Source organism: Chlamydotis macqueenii, chromosome 4, assembly GCF_036417535.1.
Source record: "Chlamydotis macqueenii isolate bChlMac1 chromosome 4, bChlMac1.mat, whole genome shotgun sequence".
NCBI lineage: Eukaryota > Metazoa > Chordata > Aves > Otidiformes > Otididae > Chlamydotis > Chlamydotis macqueenii.
This window is the reverse complement of record NC_141559.1, coordinates 27,540,045-27,563,082: the sequence shown is the minus strand read 5'-3', so window position 1 is coordinate 27,563,082 and position 23,038 is coordinate 27,540,045. Positions and strand designations below refer to the sequence as shown.

Below are 23,038 nucleotides of genomic sequence, written 5' to 3'. Positions count from 1 at the left end.
ACAATGTATGCTGTTACAAGCATTTTCAAGGACCAATATCAGCACAAAGTCTGCAAAAACAGCTCCATCTACAGACTACAATGTGCTCTGTTATTGCCTACATTTCTGATACTGTCATCTAAATGTTTGAACATCCTTCTTGTTTCTGCAGCTATTTTGAAATAATTTTATTTTAGGCAAACAAAAATATGTGAAAGATACAAATTTCTCTCCTGGTTGGCAAGTCAGTCAGAAATACACGCATATAGGCAATAATAGTCAAGAAAAAAAAAAAAAAAACAAACCAAAAAACCCAACACTTGACTATCTTTGAAAGCATACTGCAGGCTACATAGTAAACCACAGATACATCTTTTAATAGTTTTCATTAAGCTATAAATAAGGGCACTGAGAAAAGGTATTTAAGGCTAAGACTCTACCTAAAATGAACTTCTCATTTGAACATGTGGTTCAAAGTTGTCAGATGATGTTTCCTGCTTGGAACAAGAAGACTTGGGATTAGTCACTGTTGTAAATGTTGCTTATACTCCTCAAGATATTGGCTTATCAACCTCATTTTTTTTCACTATATCTTTTGAAAGCAGCCTGTTAAATAGAATATTTACTCAATGCAAGACAAAGAGGAAAAAAATAGCTGTTATGCCTATATTTATTCCAATACTGTTATGCCTATATTTATTCCCATATGCTATGTTATCGATAGCATAACTCTAACGTGAATTTTGACCCAAACCCAGAAAGACTCTCTTTTTGCCTTGTAATTACAAGCTTGTACCATAGCAAGACATGGATTATTTTTCCTATGTCTCTGACAGTCTGAATCTTGTAGCCATTGCATCAGGATGTTCTGCAGAAACTATTTAACCTCTTTTCTCAAAAAGAGAGAAAAAGAATTGTCAAACCCAGAAAATCTTTTTAGGCCCCCAAATCATAAAGAGTCCTTTATGTTTCACGTCTTCATTTTTGAACCCTTAATGCTCTTGTGTTCAACTTTTTCTCGCCAGTTCTGAGGACTGGTGTTTTTCAGAGGGCAGCATAGATACTGGAATCCAGAAATATGGTGTGCTTCATCTTAAAATAGAAAATTAGGGAACATAGGAAAATGGGGAAGCGATTTCCCATTTAAATTCTATAGTTTGGCTGGCAAAGTAATGATAGAAATAATAATAGTAATTTTAAAAGCATATATTTGCATTTTTCCCTTCATTATATGCAATGACCAAGGCTGATTCATGAAGTCATAATTATGAAGTCATCCATTAGTTTGGAAAAAAAGCTGTACTGAAGTTTAGCTTGGGGGGAGGGCAGGTAGTGTTTTGTGTAGTTCTGTGACACTAGAGGCAGGTAAAGCTAACTAACAATAAAATAGCATCTTGTGGAAAAAACCAGCATAGTGACTTTACAGGAACTCCCTTCATCCATTTCTTTGGATGAAAATATTCTCAGAAATTAGGGGGGATCTCTCTGGTGAAAATAGCCTGTAAAGCACAAGAAACCTAAAAGACATCCATCTAGCTTTTTGTTTTTCTTGTTCCTATGTTCATCTTTCTTTCCCCAGTCTTCAGTGCAAATTCTCTCTTCTCTTACATGGAAACCGTTTTCTTTGAGACAACAGAGCCTGAGGGAAGGGGAGTGAGAGAGGGGCCAAGGGCTGCAGTTCTGTTTGCGCTGAGCTCAGTGCGGGGCTGGGCGATGCCGTTGCTTGAACCTCCTCTATTCAGATGAGCCAAGCACAAAACGCTTGGTACCAAGCACACACAGAAGAATGCAAGTTCTATATCCTAACCTGTTAAACACATTTAAGATCATTTTTTTCACATACATATTTCCCTACACTTCAGTGTTTCTGAGCACACAGAACAGGTCACAGATACTTAACTCCCAATTCAGATGATGTTATTCTGTATCAAAGATGGTCATGTATAGTTTGGCAGGGGTATCAGTTTAAAATGTTTATGGCACATGAAGGCCTTGAGCAACTAACTAGTCCTAGGAACAGCAACACATGCTGAGACAGATATCAGAATGTATTCTACTGGAAAGATAATACATTTTTCAGTGTGCCAACTGCCTACTTGAGAATTTCAGTAACAGATTCATTTATAGGGCTTGTGTCACTCCTTTGTGACAATAATAGCTGCTCTTACAGCATACACTTAAAGAGAATGAAAAGCCTAAGTGATACTTTGAGGCTCTGAATGTGTACACATGATGAATTTAGGTTTCATTTGATAAATTGAATCACGTGTTTATGCCTCTTAACTGTCTCCTGTTATAAGCTGTATCATATTACTTATGCTGGAGTCTAATGAGTATATAGAGTAACTATCAACAGCCATCAGTAACTGAAAAATGTCACAGAAAAATAGAAAACTGACCCAGTATATGTGTGCTTCTATAGACATAGCAGAAGTCTAAGAAATAAGGTGGGAAACTAGAATGACAAGTTTTGAATAAGGATATCAGTGTAATAGGCACACTGGAAACTGGGCAGGAGGAATGTAACACCGTAATACTAAGGTTCATAAAAAAAGAGAGGAGATTGTGCAAGAGGAGCAATAAAACTAAATGTTAAATGTAATTTAAAATCAAGTCAAGTAAAACAAATGCATTCATAAATAAGATGGTTTGAAACTCCAAGCATGAGTCTGAAAAAATAAACTTCAGCATTATGCACAGTAATAATAATGGTGACATGCCAAAAGAAATTAGAAAGGTTGTGCAATAATAATGCAATGCAATAATAATAGAAGATATCAGTGAATTCTGTGCAGACATAAAATATATTCTTGGTCAACATTAATGACTGCTCTATGGAGACTCTATGAGGAAATCCTAAAGTAAACAAGTATGAGTATGTCCTGAACAGTGTCTATGCTCAGGCTTAAATGTTATTATTCATCAAATAGTGTCTAGGGTATGGCTGGTTTTAACATCTCTGCAGAAACAATAAAAGCGCAAAAAAGCTGCTACGGTAGTGTTTCATTTAAAACAGAGAACTATAAAAACTTGAGGAAGCTTATTAAAAAAAAAAAAGAGAAGGGCAATCAAATGGAAACAGAGACTGCTAACAATAAGAATTAATCATATTGTGAAACATGGAGATTCTCGAATTATCTAATATTTTATTAGTGAAGGTTAATTTGATTTTGAGTCTGGTGTTCAGCAAAGTGAGTGTAGGGATGTTGGGATGCTGGGCCCATGGCTCTTGGATTCTGATTATTATTCTGCTGCAAATTGTTTGATTATTTGTTTTGTCAATCAAATTTTTAAAAACATCCTACCTGATGTTAACATATTATCCATGTCAGCACCACGATGCTATCTAGTCATAGTTAAGTGAGCTGTCGGGGGTACCAGAGGTAAGAGTACTAATATACCTGCCTTTTAGCTCTAATTTTAATAGCCTTATTCCTTCTGAAAACAGATTCACAGACACAGTTCTCTGGAATAAATACCAATAGGAATTTTCGTAACAGCTCTGTGGGACTAGAAAAATATAGAATAAAGTTCTGCATCTGCCTGTAGGTCAAAAAGAAGAGCATTTTGTTCTATCAGAAGGACCAAAAAAAGGGGGCAAAGACGAAGTTATTATTGAAAACCTAATGGGACTTTGGGACATTATCAAGTTTTCAGTTTTAAAAATGGTGATTTACTTTGATAATCTCCTGATTTAAAGTCAATTTTTGGACTTTTATTATTAATGGCTCACTGAAGCAGCAAATTTTAACAGCTCTGGACTTTACATCAACACAACTTGTGAGGAAAGTTTTGTGATTTAAAAAAGCGCATGAAAGTGGAATTTCCTTTAACATTGGACTTTATTTTGTCTTTCTTTTATTGCAATACCTTTGACTCTGCAAGTAGCTGAACTGAAAAATGGGCTGGATTTTTGCAGAGTATAGGGCTAGGACAGATGGGTAACATTTGTCAGAATCTGATCTTTAGAAAGGATTAGGTCAAATCCATTGTTTTTCTCATTCCTAATAATTTTTTAAAAAATGATGCTATTTTGATGCTGTTATATTAACCCATGTTGAGCAGCAGTAAGCCTCATAGGGAGTTTTACAGTAATGCAGAACACTGGTGTATCATAAATGTAATTTTATTTACATTTGTATGAAATATTGGCATACATATGTCATTCTTTTCAATTACTTTTGCATATAAAGAAATCTAATATATATGTAAGAGCTCTTCAAAGACCCAAAGTTTGCTTGTATACTAGGAAAAACAGAAATTGTAAGATGTGAATAGGATCAGCAACTACTCACCATCACTGTTAGAATACCTTGTTTCATTTCAGAGCAGCTGATTTTACAAAGTTAAACTTGTTGAAATGAGGAAATCATTATGCAATTGCTGAGAGAACAAAAACTGAGAAAGTAATAATGTAGATGTGTAAATAACAGGAAAAAATGCATTAAAATATACTGAGGGCTCTACTGAAGGCATGTTATTTTATGCTATATTGCTGCATCTCCAAAATTCCACTTTAAGCATCAGCTATCTGCAGAGAATTTCCAGACCTACATACAGAGGTAGTTGTATAATGAGGCAATCTTGGGATTGCAAATTAATTGCCAGTGTACATGAATCACCTCTTTTGCATGCTAAGAACTAATAGGAAGGGACAATGAGTCTTCAACGGCCAGGGTCTGATGGCTTAAATTCTGCCTACATTACTGTCTTTAATGTGTCCAAGAACAGTACCACAGCCAGTAGTCCCAGATGGAGTTAAGACGCATGACCCTCTAGGATCATGCTCTGGCCAGTGGCAAGAGCATATTGGCTTCAGAAGTATCCTCTGTTCAGTTTATGTTAGACTATTTTAAAAGTTTATCCTCACAAGGTTGCGAAAGGAACCATTGCACTGGAAGCAATGTAACTGTGGTACTGTGCAGCCTGAGCACAGAAGGACAAATGAACGGATGAAGGATGAATGAATGCCTGTGAAGCAGTACAACTGTAAAACCTATGCTGCTTCTAATCCTCAAGCTGGCTTGGTTGAAACTGCCTGTGGCACCTCTGCAGTAGACTATAAGCAGCCTGTTGGCAGGGAAAGAAGACGATCAGAAAGTGGCAGTCAGAAGTGGGAATAAACCGACATAAATTTGAATTTATGTCCAATGACCAGGTGGTCATACAGCAGTCTTGGGTACTTTAATTCTCAGCTCCAGATGCAGCACACCCGACTGCAGGAACTGCCTACTCCACACAAGTCTGTGTCAGTCCAGTAACTTCACAGTGCACACAACTTGGATAACATGACCTATGGAATCAGACGTGAAAGGAAACGCCTACTGCCCATGTTCTAAAACAATCAATGGAGCATACCACAACATACTTTTTAGTGAGTTGCAACCCATGACCTTTCAGTATTTTGAGATGTTAACAATTTCTACTGGAAAATCATCTGATACGATCCCATCATTTCAGCAGCTTTATCCTAATTTGTAGCTTTTTTTTCTTTTTATTTTTTTAAATGAACATGAATGTATAAGGATGATTTTACTGGGTCAAAACCAAAGCACTGTGCTGTGTGAAGCACTGCTTGAACTTTTACAGAAGGCAAACGGGAACCAAAATTTTTAAAAAGATCTGTGCCCTGGAATAGGGCAGTCTGTACATGCAAGAACATTCCTTGGGATTCACTTTGACCCTCAGTTTTCCTCTAGACTCTGCAGAAGTGTTCTGCAGATGCAGGCAGGAAATGGTTAAAGATACTGAACGCATCAGGTGTGATTTGGTATAAAAGGAAAAAGAATAGCAGTGTGAATAGGGAAGGGGGAATAGACTGCTCTTCTGTTTGTTTTATGTGATGCTCCTTCACACTATGGATAGCTCACCTAAGCACAGCCGTGGCATTGTTCGCTGTGCTCCCCCGAAAGGAAGATTTTGATTTGTCTTAGGGGGCAGGTGAGCTTGGAAGATGTGGTGGTGTAGAACTTGTGATTTCTTCAGGGGATTTTCTGAGGGGAAATAGATTAGAGTGAATAACAGCAGTAATTGACTCACTTCTCAGCACCAGTGTCTCACATTGCTAAACCAAGGAAAACATTTCCAATATATTTGACTGAATTTGCACTTCAGTCAGTGTGGAGCACAGCTATTCTTTACTCACTCCAGAAATGCACCCTTTGGATTCCCAAGGAACTGTTTTCACCTTTGTTTCCAGTTTCCTAGCATAAATTTAGGGACTTTCAAGGTACATCTCTGTGAACATTTTTGTCAGAAAAACTAAAAATACCTTACTCAGAGCATCCTAGTAACTGTTTGACTAGTGACATGATTAGCTGCAGCAGTAAGAGTTAAATTCTCAGCATCAACTAAAAACCTTTTATCTTTCTGAAAACCTCAAGCTAGATGAGAATCTTAAGTTAAACCTTAATGGACAATGGAAAAAATCTTTGTCTCATTAAATATAGTATCACTGGCTTTAGACTACCTCCTCCGTTACTAATGGGCAGTAACAGGTAGGAACAAGATACATCACTAGCAGGAGGAAAGTGTACTGATCTCCTGTCTTGTCCCATCCCTGGAGCAGAGAGGTAAAAGAGTTGTTAAGAATCTAATTTTCTCTTTCATTTTTAGCTTCACACAATAGAAATGCATCTGGCTGAGAATACCACCTGAAATTTGCAATTAGTAGGGCAAAAAGAAGAGCATTATTATGAACTTAGCCACAGCACAGACAAAAGGTACAACAACACGTTTCCCAATTTTTGCACCTGGAAATGAGAAATAATATTTCAGAAAATGGATTGAACCTTACAAAATCTTAATTACTGTCACCAAAAAGTGCTGCAGTTCTGTCAAGTCAATTCAGGCAAGAGATGCATAATGTGATCTGAATATGTAGAAAGGCATTTTGTGAGTAATTTCAGTGCATTGCTAAAAGGAAGAAGAGATCTGAAGCACAAAGTGATCTGTTTTTCTGAATGAAAATTTCAGGAATTTATTCTATTTCTGAAGCACAGGGTAAGTTATCTCTCCAGTACAGCAAATGTGAAAATTATTATAAAGAAAGGAACATTTCCTAGGGAAGACTCACAGCACTTTCTGAGAAAGATGGTCCATTGAAGCATCTCTGTTGGAAATCTGACCACCACATCTCCCCTTTACTATATGGAGACTACAGCTGTCTTATTCCATTACTGCCAAGAGCACAAAGGTAAAGTTTTTCTCTGTCCTGTTTTCTTTCACAGTCACAAAGGCTTGTTTTGCTGCAAGTAATCAGAAAAAAAACCAAGCACTTTGAAACCATGTTCTCATCAGACCTCTGGATGTGCACAGATGGCAATGTAAATAGTCTCATTAGTTAAAATCAGGAGGAACCAAGCAGCTCAGAGCTGTCTGTGAGAAGAGGTATTAAAAACGGAGTCTGAAGTGATTTCTGAGGTGGAGGAAAATGCCTCTGCCAGCTGCAGAAATATAAAGAGGAGGGAAATTTGAAATCCTCTCCCTTTCACACACAATCTCTACAACTCCTTATCAGTATGAATTAGATGGCATTGACTGAGGCACAGATATCCTTTCACAGATAGGAAAGCAAAACCCTGAGCACAGTTGCTGTCACAAAATTAGTATGAAAAGATGGAGCACAGAGAGCTGCTGAAGTCAAACAGAGAGAGGAAATGTTTGTTGAAAAAGAAAGCAAGAGAGTAAAACCAATGAAAGGCTGACAGAGAAAGAGCAAAGACAGGGAGAGATCTTAAAGTACACAGGAGCACAATTGATCAACTATTGAGGGCTCTGCCTCTCATGACATAATGATTGTTATCTCTGTATTTTTATTTCAGCAGAGAACCTGATCTCAGGCTCTCACCCCTAAACTTTTCCTCTCTTTTCTCACCTGTCCACAGCTATTGCTGTCATGGAGTAGATGCTGGCGAAGACGGCTGTGATTGGGAAGAAGTTGTGGAAACGGCAGTAAGCCTCTCCAAAGTACCACTCGCTGTGCAGCGCATAGATGAAGTTGATGAGAGTATTGAAAGCAGCCATGGAGGCATCGGAGAAGGCCAGGTTCACGAGGAAGTAATTGGTCACCGTCCTCATGCGCTTGTGAGCCAGGATAATCCAGATGACAATGAGATTTCCAAAAACAGCCACTGCCACCACACCACCATAAGCTAGCGACCACAGGGCAATGCGCCAAGAGGGCTGCACAAACTGATTGGAGAAGTTGGCTGCTGAGGATGCTACAGGGAGAGAAGTGTTTCCAGCTGGTGATCCCAGCGCCTGTCCCAAGGGATCGCCTGCTGCAACAAGGCTCGTGTTCCACCTGCTGCTCATGCTCACGTTCCAGTTGGGTGTGGGGATGGAAGTCATCTTGGACATTCCTCTCCTCTCCTCTCTTCCAGGAATGATGTGCTTCTCCCACCTCCCTCTCCCAACCCTCCAAAATCCCCAGTAACAGATAAGAAGAGGAAAGAAAGAAAAAAGGAATTAAGGCAGCACAGCAGGCACTGGGAAGGAGCGATCTGTCAGAAAAGGCTTTGGCTACGGTGTTCAAACTGTTAGAAATGCTGTACCAGCTGAGTCAGGAGAGCTACCTCTGGGTAGCACAGCATCCCATTCCTCCTCTGTACAGCCACCTCTCACTTTTGATTTTGCTGAAGGAGAAGAGGACCGTCAGCCAAGGCACGTTTTATAGGCTTGTGAGTTCCCAGCGTCAGGAAGGGAGTGGAGCGATAGGCTCTGTCAGCTGGTAAGATAACACCTCTTTCTCTCTGCTCTCCCTCCTCCCCTTCATCCATTGCCAGGAGCAGGCACTTTCAGGAGCTGTGGAGAGTGCCATGAGGAAAATGAATTCTCATCTTGTTTTTTTTTGTTGAGAGATTTGGGGTTTTTTTATTGCCTTTCTTTAAGTTTCATTATTGCAATTCCTTTTTAAATAGTCTTTTTGCCCTGTCTTTGCAGGGCTAATTAGCTGGCTTAGTTGAACATCTCAGGACTGAGACTGCTTTTTATTAAAGCTGTTTCCAGATGAATTTATTCCAGATTAATTCAGATCTGCTTTTTAGCTGCTGTCTTTTCATTTAGTACACACTTTCCTTTTAACCATTCTATTAACCACAGATTTGGAATAATAACCTGTTTCAGATAAAAAAATACATTCTACTGTTCCTTGATTTTACATTTCAAACTGTAATATGGATTTGACATCAAGAGACATTTATACATTGAAAATGTGACTACCTTTTTCTTACAGCACTAACTTTGGTGCTTGTAAAGCCGTTTGCACATTCAGCAGACACTGATTTTTGTTGAAACACTGTGCAGCCCTAAACAGACATGTTCTTAAATATGGGTAAAATGTTAGGGGCTTGTTCTCTCTATACCTTAAAAAAATACATTTTTAGTTATTTGTACTTATTTGCATTTATTCCACACTTCTTACTATTTCGAGAAAACAGTATTTTTATATGTAGTGATTTCTATACTAGTAGAAAAGGGTAAATGAGGAAAATTAACACCTGATATTTCCACATCCAAGAAATCAGTTTTCTTGTTAATATGTTAACAACAGCTGGGATTGGGAATGTGTGCTTTGTGCAAGGATTGATTGCAAAGGACTTCAACTAACAAACCTTTGTTATTCAATAGGCTGCAGTCTTTAGGGAGAAAATGTCTTTCAGTGCTGATCTGCTTCATGCTTCAACAATTTAGAGCTGCTACTTGTCATCAGCAGAGATCTCAACTGTATCACAGCAGTGGGAGCTATTCAGTACCCCTATCAGCAATGACATATTCTACATTTTTTTAAACAAAAGCTTCATACAAAAATCAAATATTCCTGTGTGCCACTTCCTCCCTGCTGTATTTACCCAGTGGAAGTAGTGTCTGCACTTTAATTGTCAGGTCGTCACTGCAGTTTTAATTTGAATGACTGCAAGTGTGGCCATTTCTACATGCTTCTCAGGTCTTACCAGCTGACATGATCCCAAGCAGCAACCCACTCCAGGCTTAGAAGCTCTGCTGAAAACCACCCTTTGCTACAGCATGTCTGGAACCTATCCGTACACTGCAGGTCCTTATCACAGGAAAACCACTGGAGTTAATCCCACTGTTCGGTTTCAAGTCCACGTCTTCCAGTCTTCCATCCATATCATCTTTCACCCTCTCCCTGGAGGTAAACCTGAAGAAGGGAGTAGTAGTTCACACGCCGTTTGTGCCGTGTTCTCAAGAGATCCCGTAGTAAGTAGCACAGAGTCAGCAGAGACTGTAGTAGTGCTGAGTGGGTTGAACCACTCTTTAAGTTGCTTAAACTACAGTGAACTGTAGGACAGATTTCTCTGCCTTTTAGGCATGTATACAGGGGACTTTGGGAAGGCAGTGCAGAATAAGCAGTTGAGTAACTCAGGTGCACTCTCCTGGAAAATTCAGTGGGGTGCTGACCAGAGAGCTAGGTCTCTTTGTTGTATCATGTTGTCCAAAATAGGCCAGTGGGATTGACTGAGAGAATCTCATACATGGACAAAGAAATCTGACTTGTAATACATGATCTAAGTCACAGGCAAAATCCAAGTAAGAAATTAAATTAACTATGGTAAAGAAAATCTCTGTGAGTCTGAATGTTGAAAGAATTCACAGGGTGGTTCCAGTGAGTGAGGAATACTGTACTAACTAATTACAGCAGAGACTTGGACACTCAGCTCATGACTAGAAGCTTCACTCAAGATTTTCACACGGCTATGAGCCAGAAAGCACAAACCCAGCCCCGTGCCCTGTGCCTTTCCACTTTTGTGCCCAAACTAGGAACTCCACACTGTATCCTTTTACTAAGCCGATGTGTTTTCCACATTCCCACACCAGCTGCCCAAGTCCTTGTGTCCCACATGCTTCTGTTGCTTTCACCCATCTCTCCCAGCCTCAGCTCTATTACTCTTTCTCCTCAATTTCATCAGAGACACAGGGACCCTACTTCTTGCACACAGTACTGCTAGGCATGCAGCAGAGTGCAAACCTATAGAAGCAGCATACCTGCAGTAACTTCCCCTGTATAGAAACATAAAGGATTTGTGTTTGAACTATTTGCTCTGCATAGGTCATGGAATCACATTCTCGTCTTGTGTCCAAGTTCTGTCTCAGTGGTGAATTCCCCTAAAAAATGTACAAGATGAGTAGTTCTGCACCAATGCTGCAAACTAGGGGCTGTATTTTGACTTTGAGAGCAGGAGACTAATTTCTTGTTCCTCTTTTCGCACAGAAATTAAGCTTGTTCTAGCTCTCTGTCTTTGAAAATTGCCTGCCGTTGCATACCACTGTGTTCTGGAGAGACCATTCCCATATGTATTTCTCTAATCCTCTACAGAGCCCCCAAGGAATATTGTTCTCCTCAATACATTCCTAGTCATGGTGTGAGAAGTTAGAATAAGTCAACACCTCATTATGCAAGCAAAGCTATCAGCAAATTGAGTCCTTGAGACTTACTTTAAACAAAAATCAGGAAGATTTTTGTATTCAGTGTTTGTGAAACATCAGCCAGACCACCAACACAGTATGTGAACAAAAGAGTCAGCTTTGCAGCATAGAAATTAAAGTGTCATTGATTCCTGTCTTCCTCTTCAGTGGTACCCTGAGGAAACTGAGGAAATACTCCACTTCTGTAGGGAACTTTTTATACACTGTGCTCTTGCCTGTCCCCTCCACACGAGAAGAAGAGAAACTGTGGTGTACCATTTAGCATAGTTCCATAATGGGCAACCTACATTTTTGATTAGTCGCTTGCTCAGTAAGCTGGATGTTCTCTGCTGTGTTGCAGCAGGTAGCCAAATGTGGCAGAAGAGGTGGCTGAGTATATGGACCTCATTTGTTTTGAGAAACGGAGCACTGAACAGCACAGGGCAAAGGTTGGGCAACTGGATCAGCCTCCAATGGGGAACACTTACAATTCCTTTTGGAGATGACTGTAACAATTTGCTAGTGTAAATTCCTCTGTGCTCCAGCTTTCGTTCTTATTGAAACCCTAGAGGAGCAGTCTGGTACAGTCAGTTGGAGGAAAACCAGTTCCTCCTACATCCAAAAGACTACAGCAAGAAAGAGGTTGACCTGCCCTGCTAGCATTTTATTTGACTAATTAAGGAAGGAGGTTAGGCAGCCAGTAATTAGCTCTTGCTTAGAGAGGAAATTCACTTGTATAGTGAAGTCAGCTATGCTTCTCCATCAAAATTTGTGTTTATTATACATGCACTGAGTGAAATTGGGTCAGCTGAAGGTCATCAGCATTCAGTTTCTCAGATAAATCCCACAGCAACTTTGGTGAAAACATTTGTATTAATAACCTCTGTGTAGCAAGCCCTGCCTGACTGTGGTGAAACTTGCACAAAGGAGCAGTACAAAAGATGAAGGTCTGTGGTTTTCCTCAATCTCTTGTAGAAAAATAAGGTAGTTGTAGAAGGCAACCATTTGCACCTTTGCTTCTAAAACTGTTACGGGTACATGATTTCTTCTGTTAACTTTTGCCCATTCCAGCTTATTTATAATCACAGTGGGAATGTTTCATTTTCCTATCTGCTCTTTGCTGTTCTCTTTTGCCCTTCCACTGATAGCTACTTGGTGCTTGTACAGTTAGCTGTGGTTAAACTTGCAGCTATTAGAGGTTCCCCAATCCCAGATTCACAGAAACACTTAGAAATATGAAAGAAATATCCAAAGTGTGACCAGGAAAGTAGCTGTGGCTGACTGTAGTTCCTCCTTTGTGTTATATAGCTTGAAGCTATTTTTTTCACAGTTACAGCAAAACCTTTCCTACTGAGCCCAGAGTGGATGATTAAGATCTTGACTTAGCATCTTGACCACAAGGTAGATTTAGAAATTTTTCTATTCTTCGCTATTTATGAGACTATGATTTCATCTTCTACAGATCTTCTGATGTACTTGAAGTTTTCATCTGAGGTCACTCTTCCACTAAATTAATCTGTGAGCTATGGGAAAGAGAGTCAGAGAATATCAGCAGTAGTGCACAAGTAGGGATGTGCAGCAAAATCGCAGCCTGCACAGCCTATCTATTTAACATGGGTGCTAACTGCATCGTTGTTAATCACAGCAGTTCTGTTTCACAAGACTTGTCCTCTGTGGTTCCTTTCTTTGGTATATAGCATTGAGAACATTGCTAAGTTTGGTTTTGGTTTTGGATTTGCTTGTTTGATTAGTCTTAGCCTAATGACCTAATTCCCTGCCTCCTTCCTCCAGCCCCCAGCTGGAAAAGATGCTCCTTCAGCAGCAGCTTTGGTGGTCCAGATTTTTATTTCAGCTTTGATATCCCCTGTTCATCAGTCAGTCATGCAAAGCTTTAGCTATGGCAGGAGACTTTTTGCAATTTAAGGATGCTCAACACTGTCCTATTTATTATGGCTGCTTGTTGGCATTGTGCTGCTGTCATGACAATGTTGGCCTACCTGGATTTTGAATAGTTTGCTTTTATTTGTGTAGCTTAAAACACAGCTGGAAAACTCAGTTTGAACTTGGTTTCTGATTGTTGCTTATGAATGCAAAGGTCTTCCTCCTGGCGCCAACCGAAAATGACTCAGTAGGATACCAGGCAACTTCACAAGCATATTAGTAAGGATGTCGCAGCAAAGGGGTAAGCCAAAACCAGAAATATTGTGTGAGGCTCTTCATCATAGCTGGAGGGGGCCAGAAGGGTGGGGACAGTCAGAGCCAAAGAACAGATTAGAGAAATGTTTTCTTCTGGAACATGATGCTGAGGTACAACTTCACTGAAACTACTTGTAGAATAAAGTAAAACTTAGCAGGTCTAGGGATGGGTTACGGGAAATTAACTAACGCTGACTAGAAATGAAGACTATTCTGAATTACAGATAATATTCACAAATTATTTCATATGAGAAAAATTTTATTCTTTTTGATGAAGAAAGAACCAGCAGGATTTCTTTAGCCATTGAGAGTCTGATCTTCTGGTCGTCCCGAAATCTAAATACGCTTGGTTTCCATTGTCACCAGTGTAGCTTAGCCTTCTGTTTTTCAGCTGTTGCACACAGGACATGACTGAAGGGGCTTAATAGTGAGGTGCCTGTGTCAAAATGTAATTTGTAGGGCACAGTTTTTCTCCAAAAAATAATTCTTACTCATTTGCTTTCCTGGTCAGCTAGGGCTTTGAGAGGAAAATACATTATACAAAGTGTGATACTAGCAATTTTTTGGAAAAAAAAATTAAGTGGATTGATTCAAGTGGTTCTTCTACCTGACAGCAGTATATCTGGAGAGGAGGGAAAGGCAGAGCGAAATGGGATGTGATATAATAAATGTTTTATTGGACTATTTTGGTTAGTCTTATTTCCTGCTATTATTCTTTTCCTCTTTACATTCTTTGTGGCGGTCCCTGACATGAATTAGTAACCAGACTTCGCTAAATTAAAATGTTTTTCTTCTAACTGCTGTACATTCTTTATTTTCTCCAGTGGGAGACAAATGCTTTGCAATTGTAATTCCAGGCACCTCTGCCTTTTCATCTTTCTCCAATTGCTCCAGTGTCTGTCTAACATCATAGGTTAGATGAACTAGCAACTTTTATATATGTATGTACTCATACATCTTTCCCCATATTCTTTTATTTAAATTGCTTTAATAATTATTTTTTTTAAGTTACATTTAACAGATTTATAAGGTCACATGAATCAGAGATGAAAATAATATGTTTTATTAGATCTTGAAGGTTCTGTATCTACACTCTTGAAACTAATGAGTAGCTGCTGTTGCCACCTGAAATTCCTGTGAGCCTGTTTGTACGTCCCCTAAAGTCAACAGAAAAGACACCTACTGGCAACACAATTTCCCCTGTCTCCTACAGCGCTCTTTCCAGTGACTTGTTCCTTTCAAACATCCAAATTAAGGGGGATTTTACTGGTGACTTTTCTGTCTCCTGGAGTTACTGAATATATGTTGTATATAATAAAATGTACATACATATTCATGCGTAATAAAATGCATATTTTAAGGTCTTGAGCAAGATGAGGAGGTGTGAATGGAAGCATAGTAACTCAGTGCTGAGTGAAATCAGGAAATAAGATTTTTCAGGTAGCTTTATCCACGTTGTTCATAGAGCATCGGTGACACATCCGTGTTTCACTGTTACCTGAAAAGTAAAGCAACAAGGCTTCTTGACTTTGCTCTTTAATAACAAGAGATGCTCCCAAGCTATTATCATAGGTCCATAGAAGTATTCACACCAATAGAAAAATCTACAAATTCACTATGGTATCAGAACGTGTAAGAGTAATTTCTATATGTAAGGAATGAAATCACATGAATCTGCTAAATCATAGAGTATCTGGAATCAAGTGTTATTTTTATTTCAATTGTCTAGCTGTGGCACTCTGAGTACAGTTGTGTACTGTTGTGTTTTTAAAGTTGCCTTTTCTTTCCTGAATTTTGGTAAAGCACAGATCAATTACAATATGAAATAATATCTTGGAAAAAAAACCAAGAGAAAAGTAGACATTTCATAAGACTTAGAAATAGCTACTTAGTTATACAATGCTGATGTTAGAATGTCCTCTGACTGAATGATTTGCCTTTAATAGATGTTACTGCTGTTCATTTTAAAGAATGAATAAAAATTTCAGACTTGATCTGACAAGCACTTTCCTTATGATCTTACTATCACTGTCATATCAAGAGAATATTCAATTTTACTTGCTCCTTTCTTTAAAAAAAGAATTTTTATGAATTGTTCTTCATAAAGCATTGCATGCAATTCACAGATTTAGAATACTATCTACAGAGTATTTATTAAAAAATAGTATAATCTCATCCATTTTGGAAGACTGTCTAATTGGAATACTCATATGAGACCATAGTCTGGCAGCACAGAAATAGTTTGTTACTCTTGTCTTTGTTGTACAAGGGGAAAAAAAGAGTATAAATTTACATGTGATATTACTATGTTCTTATGACTTTTGTCCAAAAATTATTTTAAATTATAAAGCGAGAGTAGGAGCAAAATCAAGTGAATTTTGTAATTGCTTAACGGGACGCATATAATAACTTAGTAGAGAAGCTCTATCTGAAAATTGTGTAGCAAATATAGGAGGGAGCCTTTTGAAAACATAGGAAATTTTGTGTCTTGAAATGTATTTTTTGCATTGGAAGTAAAGGATAAAAAGAAAATGTTCTCAACTACTCTCTCAAATGTGGGAAAATATTTGCTTTCTCCTGTTCTGCATTTTGGCATCTAAGATTTGTGCCCTGCCTGCTTCAGAATCCAGATGCTTCAGGTGCAGGTGGAGAGGGGATCTGAATTTGGCTTTTCTACATCCTAAACCACTGTTGTGGCCTACATGCTGACAATGTCTTGTCATGTTTTGTGCATTTCCTTATGTGTCCGTCAGTGGAAAAGAAACAACCGTCACTGATGCATAAGGATCATTATACTCTTATGGCATTTTATCACAAACATTCAGTTTCTTAACTATAGAGTTTCTTCAGCCAAAAGGTCTGCTAGTTAGTTGGTTTTCAGCAGAAATAATAACTTAATTTCTTTTTCCAAAAATCAAAAATATGATCTGCCTATCTAGAGTTTCATGGAACCCATTATTGAAATAAGCATGTCTTAAGAACTATTATTTTTCAATGAAAGTTAATCACTGTTGCCAAATGTAATTTTTTTTCTTTTCCTGTCTCTTCCTCCTAATGCTCAGTTTCTGTTTCTCTGCTATGCGATCTTTCTTCTTCCTTTGAAAATGGAATGAAAGGAAAAACAAGTACAATCCTATCAGTGAAGTTCAATTTGTGGCTTCAAAAAGTCGGTCAATCTCTCACATCTTTTCTGCAACTATTGGACCATCTTATTTCTGCTATGGTATATATTTACAAAAGACTTCTTATTAATTTGATTTCCTGTATTCATGCTGAAAGAAGATTATTTATGTAAGAAGAAGAGCACTTGGTGTTTGCCTTTCATTATTCAGAATTAGAATTTTTCGGCATGAGAGGACTCATTCCTGCAGCCAGCCCAAAGAATGACACTCTGAAGTTGACTCACCAATTGTTTATTGACTGCTGAAGATCACATACACGGTTGATGTTCAGCAAGCTGTATTACAGCCCAGAAAATGTGAGAAAATATGACTGATTACAAATTGACTTGAAGATTTTTAGGTAAGAAAGCTGTGATAGTAAAGGCAAAAAAAAAAAAAGAGGATGAGCAATGAAGATGGTAATTTTGTTAGTTTTTCTAATGGAAGATTTTCTAGAAATATGCTAACTGTAAGTTCCCTGCTCCAAGCTTTCCGGACAACAAATATTTTTCCCCACAACTTTGCTGCAAATGGTTCTCTAAATTGCTACTCTGTTTCTGCCTGCTCAGTAAATTGTTTTTTTAAAATGGTCCAGCTTTATTCGCAAGACTGAAGAACCTTCCTGCTACACTAATTTTTTTTTCTATATTGCTTAGAGGTTAAGGAAAAGTAGAATTGCATTTTGAGGCTTTTAGAAAAAGTAAATAATCACATTTAATATCCAGAACCTCTGTGAAACAAACAGATTAAGCAGAGGAGATTAAGGAGTCAAGAAGAACTGAACATTACAAGTAGCAGTAATAATAAAACTAAAAAGTGCTATAGCATAGATGATTATTACAGAAAATGTATTTACTTTAAAAAGTGGTACAGTCTAAACTCTTCACAGAAGTCACTGTAAGGAAGAATAACAGGACATGCTGATGCTAGGTTAGTTATTCATGGCAGTTTCTGATCTCACTTACACTGATGCTGATGCAGAATTAATCTGATTTCTAGGGAGTTGTTCTAAATTTCTGCCTTTCTAATTAAAGGGTAAAATCAGCTTCTAACTCTGCATCCAAAAGTAAGGTTTTAGTTTCTCTTTTTATTTTAGCCATAATTTAAAATACTTTAAAGTTCCCCACCAAAAATGAGTTATAGTGGAGATAATCCAGGAAGAGCAGATATAATTTAGGATAGTCAATAGTGTTCCTATTGCCTTTTCTTTTAATTGAGCTGACCTATTAAATCACCTGGCTGCTACACATTTTTGTGCTACATCAACCTTATTCACTATTCTTGATACTGTTTAAAACCAGCAGGTTTTGGTTTTGAACAAGTAGAATGAGCTGTATTTACTTGAAAAAATAAGTAAGGAACAATATATTCTCAGTTAATCTTATGCTTTTTTCGTAGAGCAGTGGCAGGCAAAAGGCAATCAGTCGCTGAGTGTTAAGAGCATTGAACTGGGTTTGTGGAGACCTGCATTCTTCTTTGGCTGTGGCATAACCCAGCTTGGAGAAATGAGTTCCTCTCTCAACTTCAAAATTGCCATCATCCTAATCTGCTTTCTAAAGTGCTCTGAGATTACCACACATGAACCAAGTGTTGCTGTTAAGAGGTTGTGAAAAGTAATGTCGCGATCTCTTTTTTTTGGATGTTTCAAATATTGCTTTAAAAGGGTTGGGTTGTTTTTGTTTTTTTTTTCTTTAATATGTCATTTGTCTTTTTAAAAGAAACTCTTATCCAGCAAGTAGGTTTTCAAAAAAATGTTTAAAACATTACCATTCTGTACAGCACAAATAAGTAGTAAAGAAATGCTGTATTTTTTGAAAAATGAAAAAACACAAAAAATATATTTTAATATGGCTTAATAGTCTATTGCCAAGAAAAGGAGATTTCAGAGAAAATATTTTTTTCATACGAGGGCTATCCCTGCTCCAAGACTGATGTTGAGAAAAAAGATGTGTCCTAAAAGCCCAGTCATCTTCAGGAATTCACAGTTAATTGGGATTTTAACAAGTTTAGTAATCAGTAAATTAATGCAAGATAATTTTTTTTTTTCCGCTGACACAGGTTTAGAGATGTTTTCCCCTAATTGTAGGCTGCAATATTTAAGTTCTCTTAATTAACTGACTTCAACTTTTGCAGACCTAAGTTGGCCTTATGACCAACCTATTTCTTGGACACCTTGATTTTCCTAGGAGAGAGGGTAGTCAAAAGCAAAACTGAAACACTCTGGCAAGTTTGATGATGAAGGGGCTATGACAGCTACGTAATTTGCTGCTAATAAACCACTTCTGATTCCTGTTGCTATTTTTGGAACAAGGAAACAACTTTTATGTGGAAATTATAAAGATGTTAGTAGATGACACTGCTACTCCTTTCCTGATCTCAGAGTCAAGGCAGGTGGATGGACACCTGGATGGACACATGGATCTACCTCCATGATGTGTTATTGCATCCATGATGATGATAGCTGATCATCTGGCAATTGCTCTAATCATAATAATCTCTCAACAACATCATTCTCTTTAAAGGATACCATTCACTTAGGGTTGGCACCAGGTAGCGATCTCATGCTTTACTGGATTTTTTTAAAGTAGAGGTGAAAACCCTTTCCTGTCTATGTAAGCAACAAAGGAAATGGCTTGCAGCCTGAATTTTTTCACATGCATACCCTCCCATGGTTCAAAGACATAAACAGACACAAACATGGATGTCTTAAAGTCAGGTTTTGTACCCTGTAGTTGAATCATTACTCCAACAAGTGACAAATGAAAATGAATTTCTACAGTATTATGAACTTACAAACTAAGCCTTACGATAAAAAAGAGGCAACTACCCTTCCCCAATGCACTGGCTTTTATAAGAGAGTAGCTATAAAAAGGACTATTAAAAGTGGTCAGAGATCCAAGATTTTTAAAATTAAAATGTGGGTCTTCCTTAGCTTTCCCGAGGCAGGCAGGAAAAAAAAAAAGTCTTTTGATTAAATCTCCCATGTTCCCTTCAGGGTATTGTCTGAAAATAATTTGTTCTCATATATGTAGCAAGTACTTGGGATTGAAGCTGTTTTATAAATCTTTTGCTCTTTTAAAACCAATACAGATGGTTGATGTTGATAAAATGTTTGTTGCCTCACTAAATTGTTCAGATAGTTTAATTTTGTCAAGTAGGATTTGTAGTGGTAGGAATATGTGTAGCGGTAGCATTTGTAGGCTGAAGAAACTAATTTCTTGTGCCTGAACTCATGTGTTCGGAGTGTTATCTAATGGATTTATTTCCAGATCAATCTGGCAGAGAAAGGGCCCTTCAGCATACATTTTCTTTCATGGATGATAGTGAAATCCTGGACTGGCACGTGTACTCTCGGTGAATTCTAGGATTGCCCCAATGAAACATCATTTCATCCCAGAAAGATGAACTAGTGTTCTCTGCCACTGAGCAGTGTTTTTGCCTCATGTTTTTGTTTCTTACTGAGGTAGTGTGTGGGACGCCTAAGAAGGCAAAGCCAAGAGTAACTGGAGTCTGGAGCTGGGGGAGTGGACAACAACAGCCATTAAAACTGACTTCGATTCAGAATACAAAGACAGAAAACAGAAGAGAATAAACCCAAAAGAAAGGCAAAAGGGAAAAAGACAAATCAGTAAGTAGCAGGGAAATGGAAAGAGACTGCTGAAGATAACTAGAAGCTGAAACAAGTTTTTTGCTCGAAGAAGGGAGGAGGAAGGACTGAAAAAGACACTGTTTGTGTCTCTAGTTATATTAACGCTTGTGATGATATATTTTCTCAGGCATCCATTGTGAGACCTAAAAATATTGCAGTTTTATTTGTCAACACAAAGCAGCTTTCTTTAGACTCCTGTCTTTCATCGGCAGGATTTTATCCAGCCTCCATTATCACAGAGTCTAGATTCTACTCATGTCTCCAAACCTCAATGAAAGCATTTGACTTGTGGACTGTTGAAATTATTTCTTTTGTGAAATATGACAAAGCATTTTGTTGAGGGTTTGTTTGTTTTTTTTTTTTAAATCCGAATTTTTGAGAATTTCCACTGGAAAAAAATTAATCTCAAGCACTATGCTGATTTTTTTTTGGTCTTGATTCAGGATCAAACCACATATTGAAATTTCTCGTGGCTGTACGTCTTTTTTTTTTTGCATATTATCTAGCTCCTGACATCTCTTTACAGACAGCCAAAGCTTTAACGTCTAAAAATAGTGGTTTAATATTGTGGACAGAAAATATTATGTTTCACTTAAAGATTTTCTTTATGCAGTTTTATCTCCCTTACCTCAACTGCCATCAATCTGCAGCAATCAACTGTGTTTTTCACTGCTGTCACTTCTTATTTGAGAAGAGCAAACTGTTCTTCTTTACAGTGAAGTGCAACCTGGCATTCCAGGCTTATATGACTGACAAATCCATATTGATATGCTAATCAATGCATTTTGTCACCTTTGCGCTGAGCTCTTTCCTGTCAGAATGTTCTGCATCCCACAGGCTTTTTTTTTTTTTGCAAGGCTCTTTGCTAATGGAATTAATCATCTAACCCAGGAATCATCTCCCATTACAGAAAACTGAAATAATCTTTTCAGCTGTATGTACTCTGCATCTTTTGTCTATGGTGGAATCGTATATCATATCCCTTTAGATAGATCTAGAATGTATTTTGTCATTATAAATCATTGCCAGCACTCGCTCCAAATCCCACAGAAAGGTGCCACTATATACATATATTTTTTAAAGCTTGTCTATCTTTACCATGATTTAATTGAGCAATTGGTCCAGTGAAAATCCATCCTTCATTTCTATGATCTTAAGTCTTGAAAAGCACAGAGATCCAAAAGCTCTGACTGTAACGTCTATACTGAGTATTTCTTGGTTAGCACAGAATCTGTGAAACTAGATTCAGAGATAAAAATCTTGAACCTTTAAGAGAAAGGAAGCTCAGTGAAGTAAATTACTCTCTTGAATTCTAGCTGCAAGGAAAATATTTTTCAACAGCCACTGAGAGTTTCACACAAAAAGTGATGCCCCTGCTATTTTTCTATTCAATAAAAGAGGCCTCAGGAGTTTCAGGTAAGTACAGGATGACTCTGTGAAGGTTTTGTAAAGATGAGCTCGTGAAGACCTGGGCAGCAGGTCTTTTCCAGTACAAAGATGGATAAGCTGACTATGATCAGCTGCAGCCTTCTATGACAGAAACATAAAGAACCAGAGGAGTATAATACAGCCTTTTCCTTGGTGTGCCATCCACCTTTTTTTTAATGTGGTGTCCCAAGAATTTACTGAGAAGATCAGACTTTGGATACCATGTTTAATAGCAAGTGAATTTATTTGTACTTTTATTATATACATCATCCTGCTGTGAGATCCACAAGTAAATAATATCCTGTGCCAAAAATTATTTTGTCTTGTCTCTTAAATTTGTGGCCTGATAATGTCTTTTGAGTTTCTCTGATATCTTTATTTCTAAAAGTCAAGAAATAACCTTTCTCTATTCATTTTGCCCAAATCAGTTATGATGTATTAGATGTATTTCTTTTTCAAGCAGAGGATTTTTAAACTCTCTCGTGTAAACTACACCATATCTCTCCTTTCTGTTAAATATTGTTGCTTTTCCCTGCAAATCTTCTAGTTACCTGTATCTTTTTTTTTTTCTGAATGGTAATAGTTGCATTATAGATTCCTACTGTAGTATAGTTGTTTTGTTCTTTATACCCTTTGTAACAGTTCATAACATCCTATTTGAATTGTGGCTGCTACAGTGCCAATGCTTTCTGAGAATATCTACATTGATTCTGCCATATTTTCTCTGAGTGAAGACAGGCAGTTAAAGTCTGACACTTTAGAGCCACAGAGTCACAGGAGTATGTAGTAAAAGCTCTTTATTCCATAAGAGTCAATACTGACTCACTTGGTAGTAAAAGTTTTTTATATATGTGCAGTGTTATTATTACCTGATTTTAAGTTTCTTTAATTAAAAAAAAATCTGACCCTTAATTGCAGAAAACAATTTGAAAAATTTCATACCCTTAAAAACCAGAAGGCGAATGAGAAGGCCCTGAAGATTTTTAGCCTTCCTCCTTCAAGCTGAGGATTTTCAGTGGACTGCTTTGCCTTTTAAGATCAGAATCCTAATTTTTGGATCCGTGAGATGACTGTTCTTGTGTTAAAGAATTGGAAGGGATGAGTGGCTGGAGAGGGAGGATAGGACAGGCTGGCTGTAGAAATCTTTGAAGCAGCCACCCCTTGGGGGAAGGCATAGATTAGAATAAATGAGACAGGG

At 37.8% G+C, this 23,038-nt stretch overlaps 1 protein-coding gene across 1 annotated transcript in view; it reads right to left on the bottom strand.

The window, feature by feature from the left end:
- Positions 1 to 8,331, bottom strand: part of TACR3 (tachykinin receptor 3) — a 40,861-nt gene extending 32,530 nt beyond the window's left edge. Inside the window, exon 1 of the mRNA XM_086746506.1 lies at positions 7,856 to 8,331. Coding sequence (XP_086602632.1) covers positions 7,856 to 8,331 — 476 coding nt within the window. The remainder of the gene's footprint in view (positions 1 to 7,855) is intronic.
- Positions 8,332 to 23,038: the final 14,707 nt, after the last annotated feature.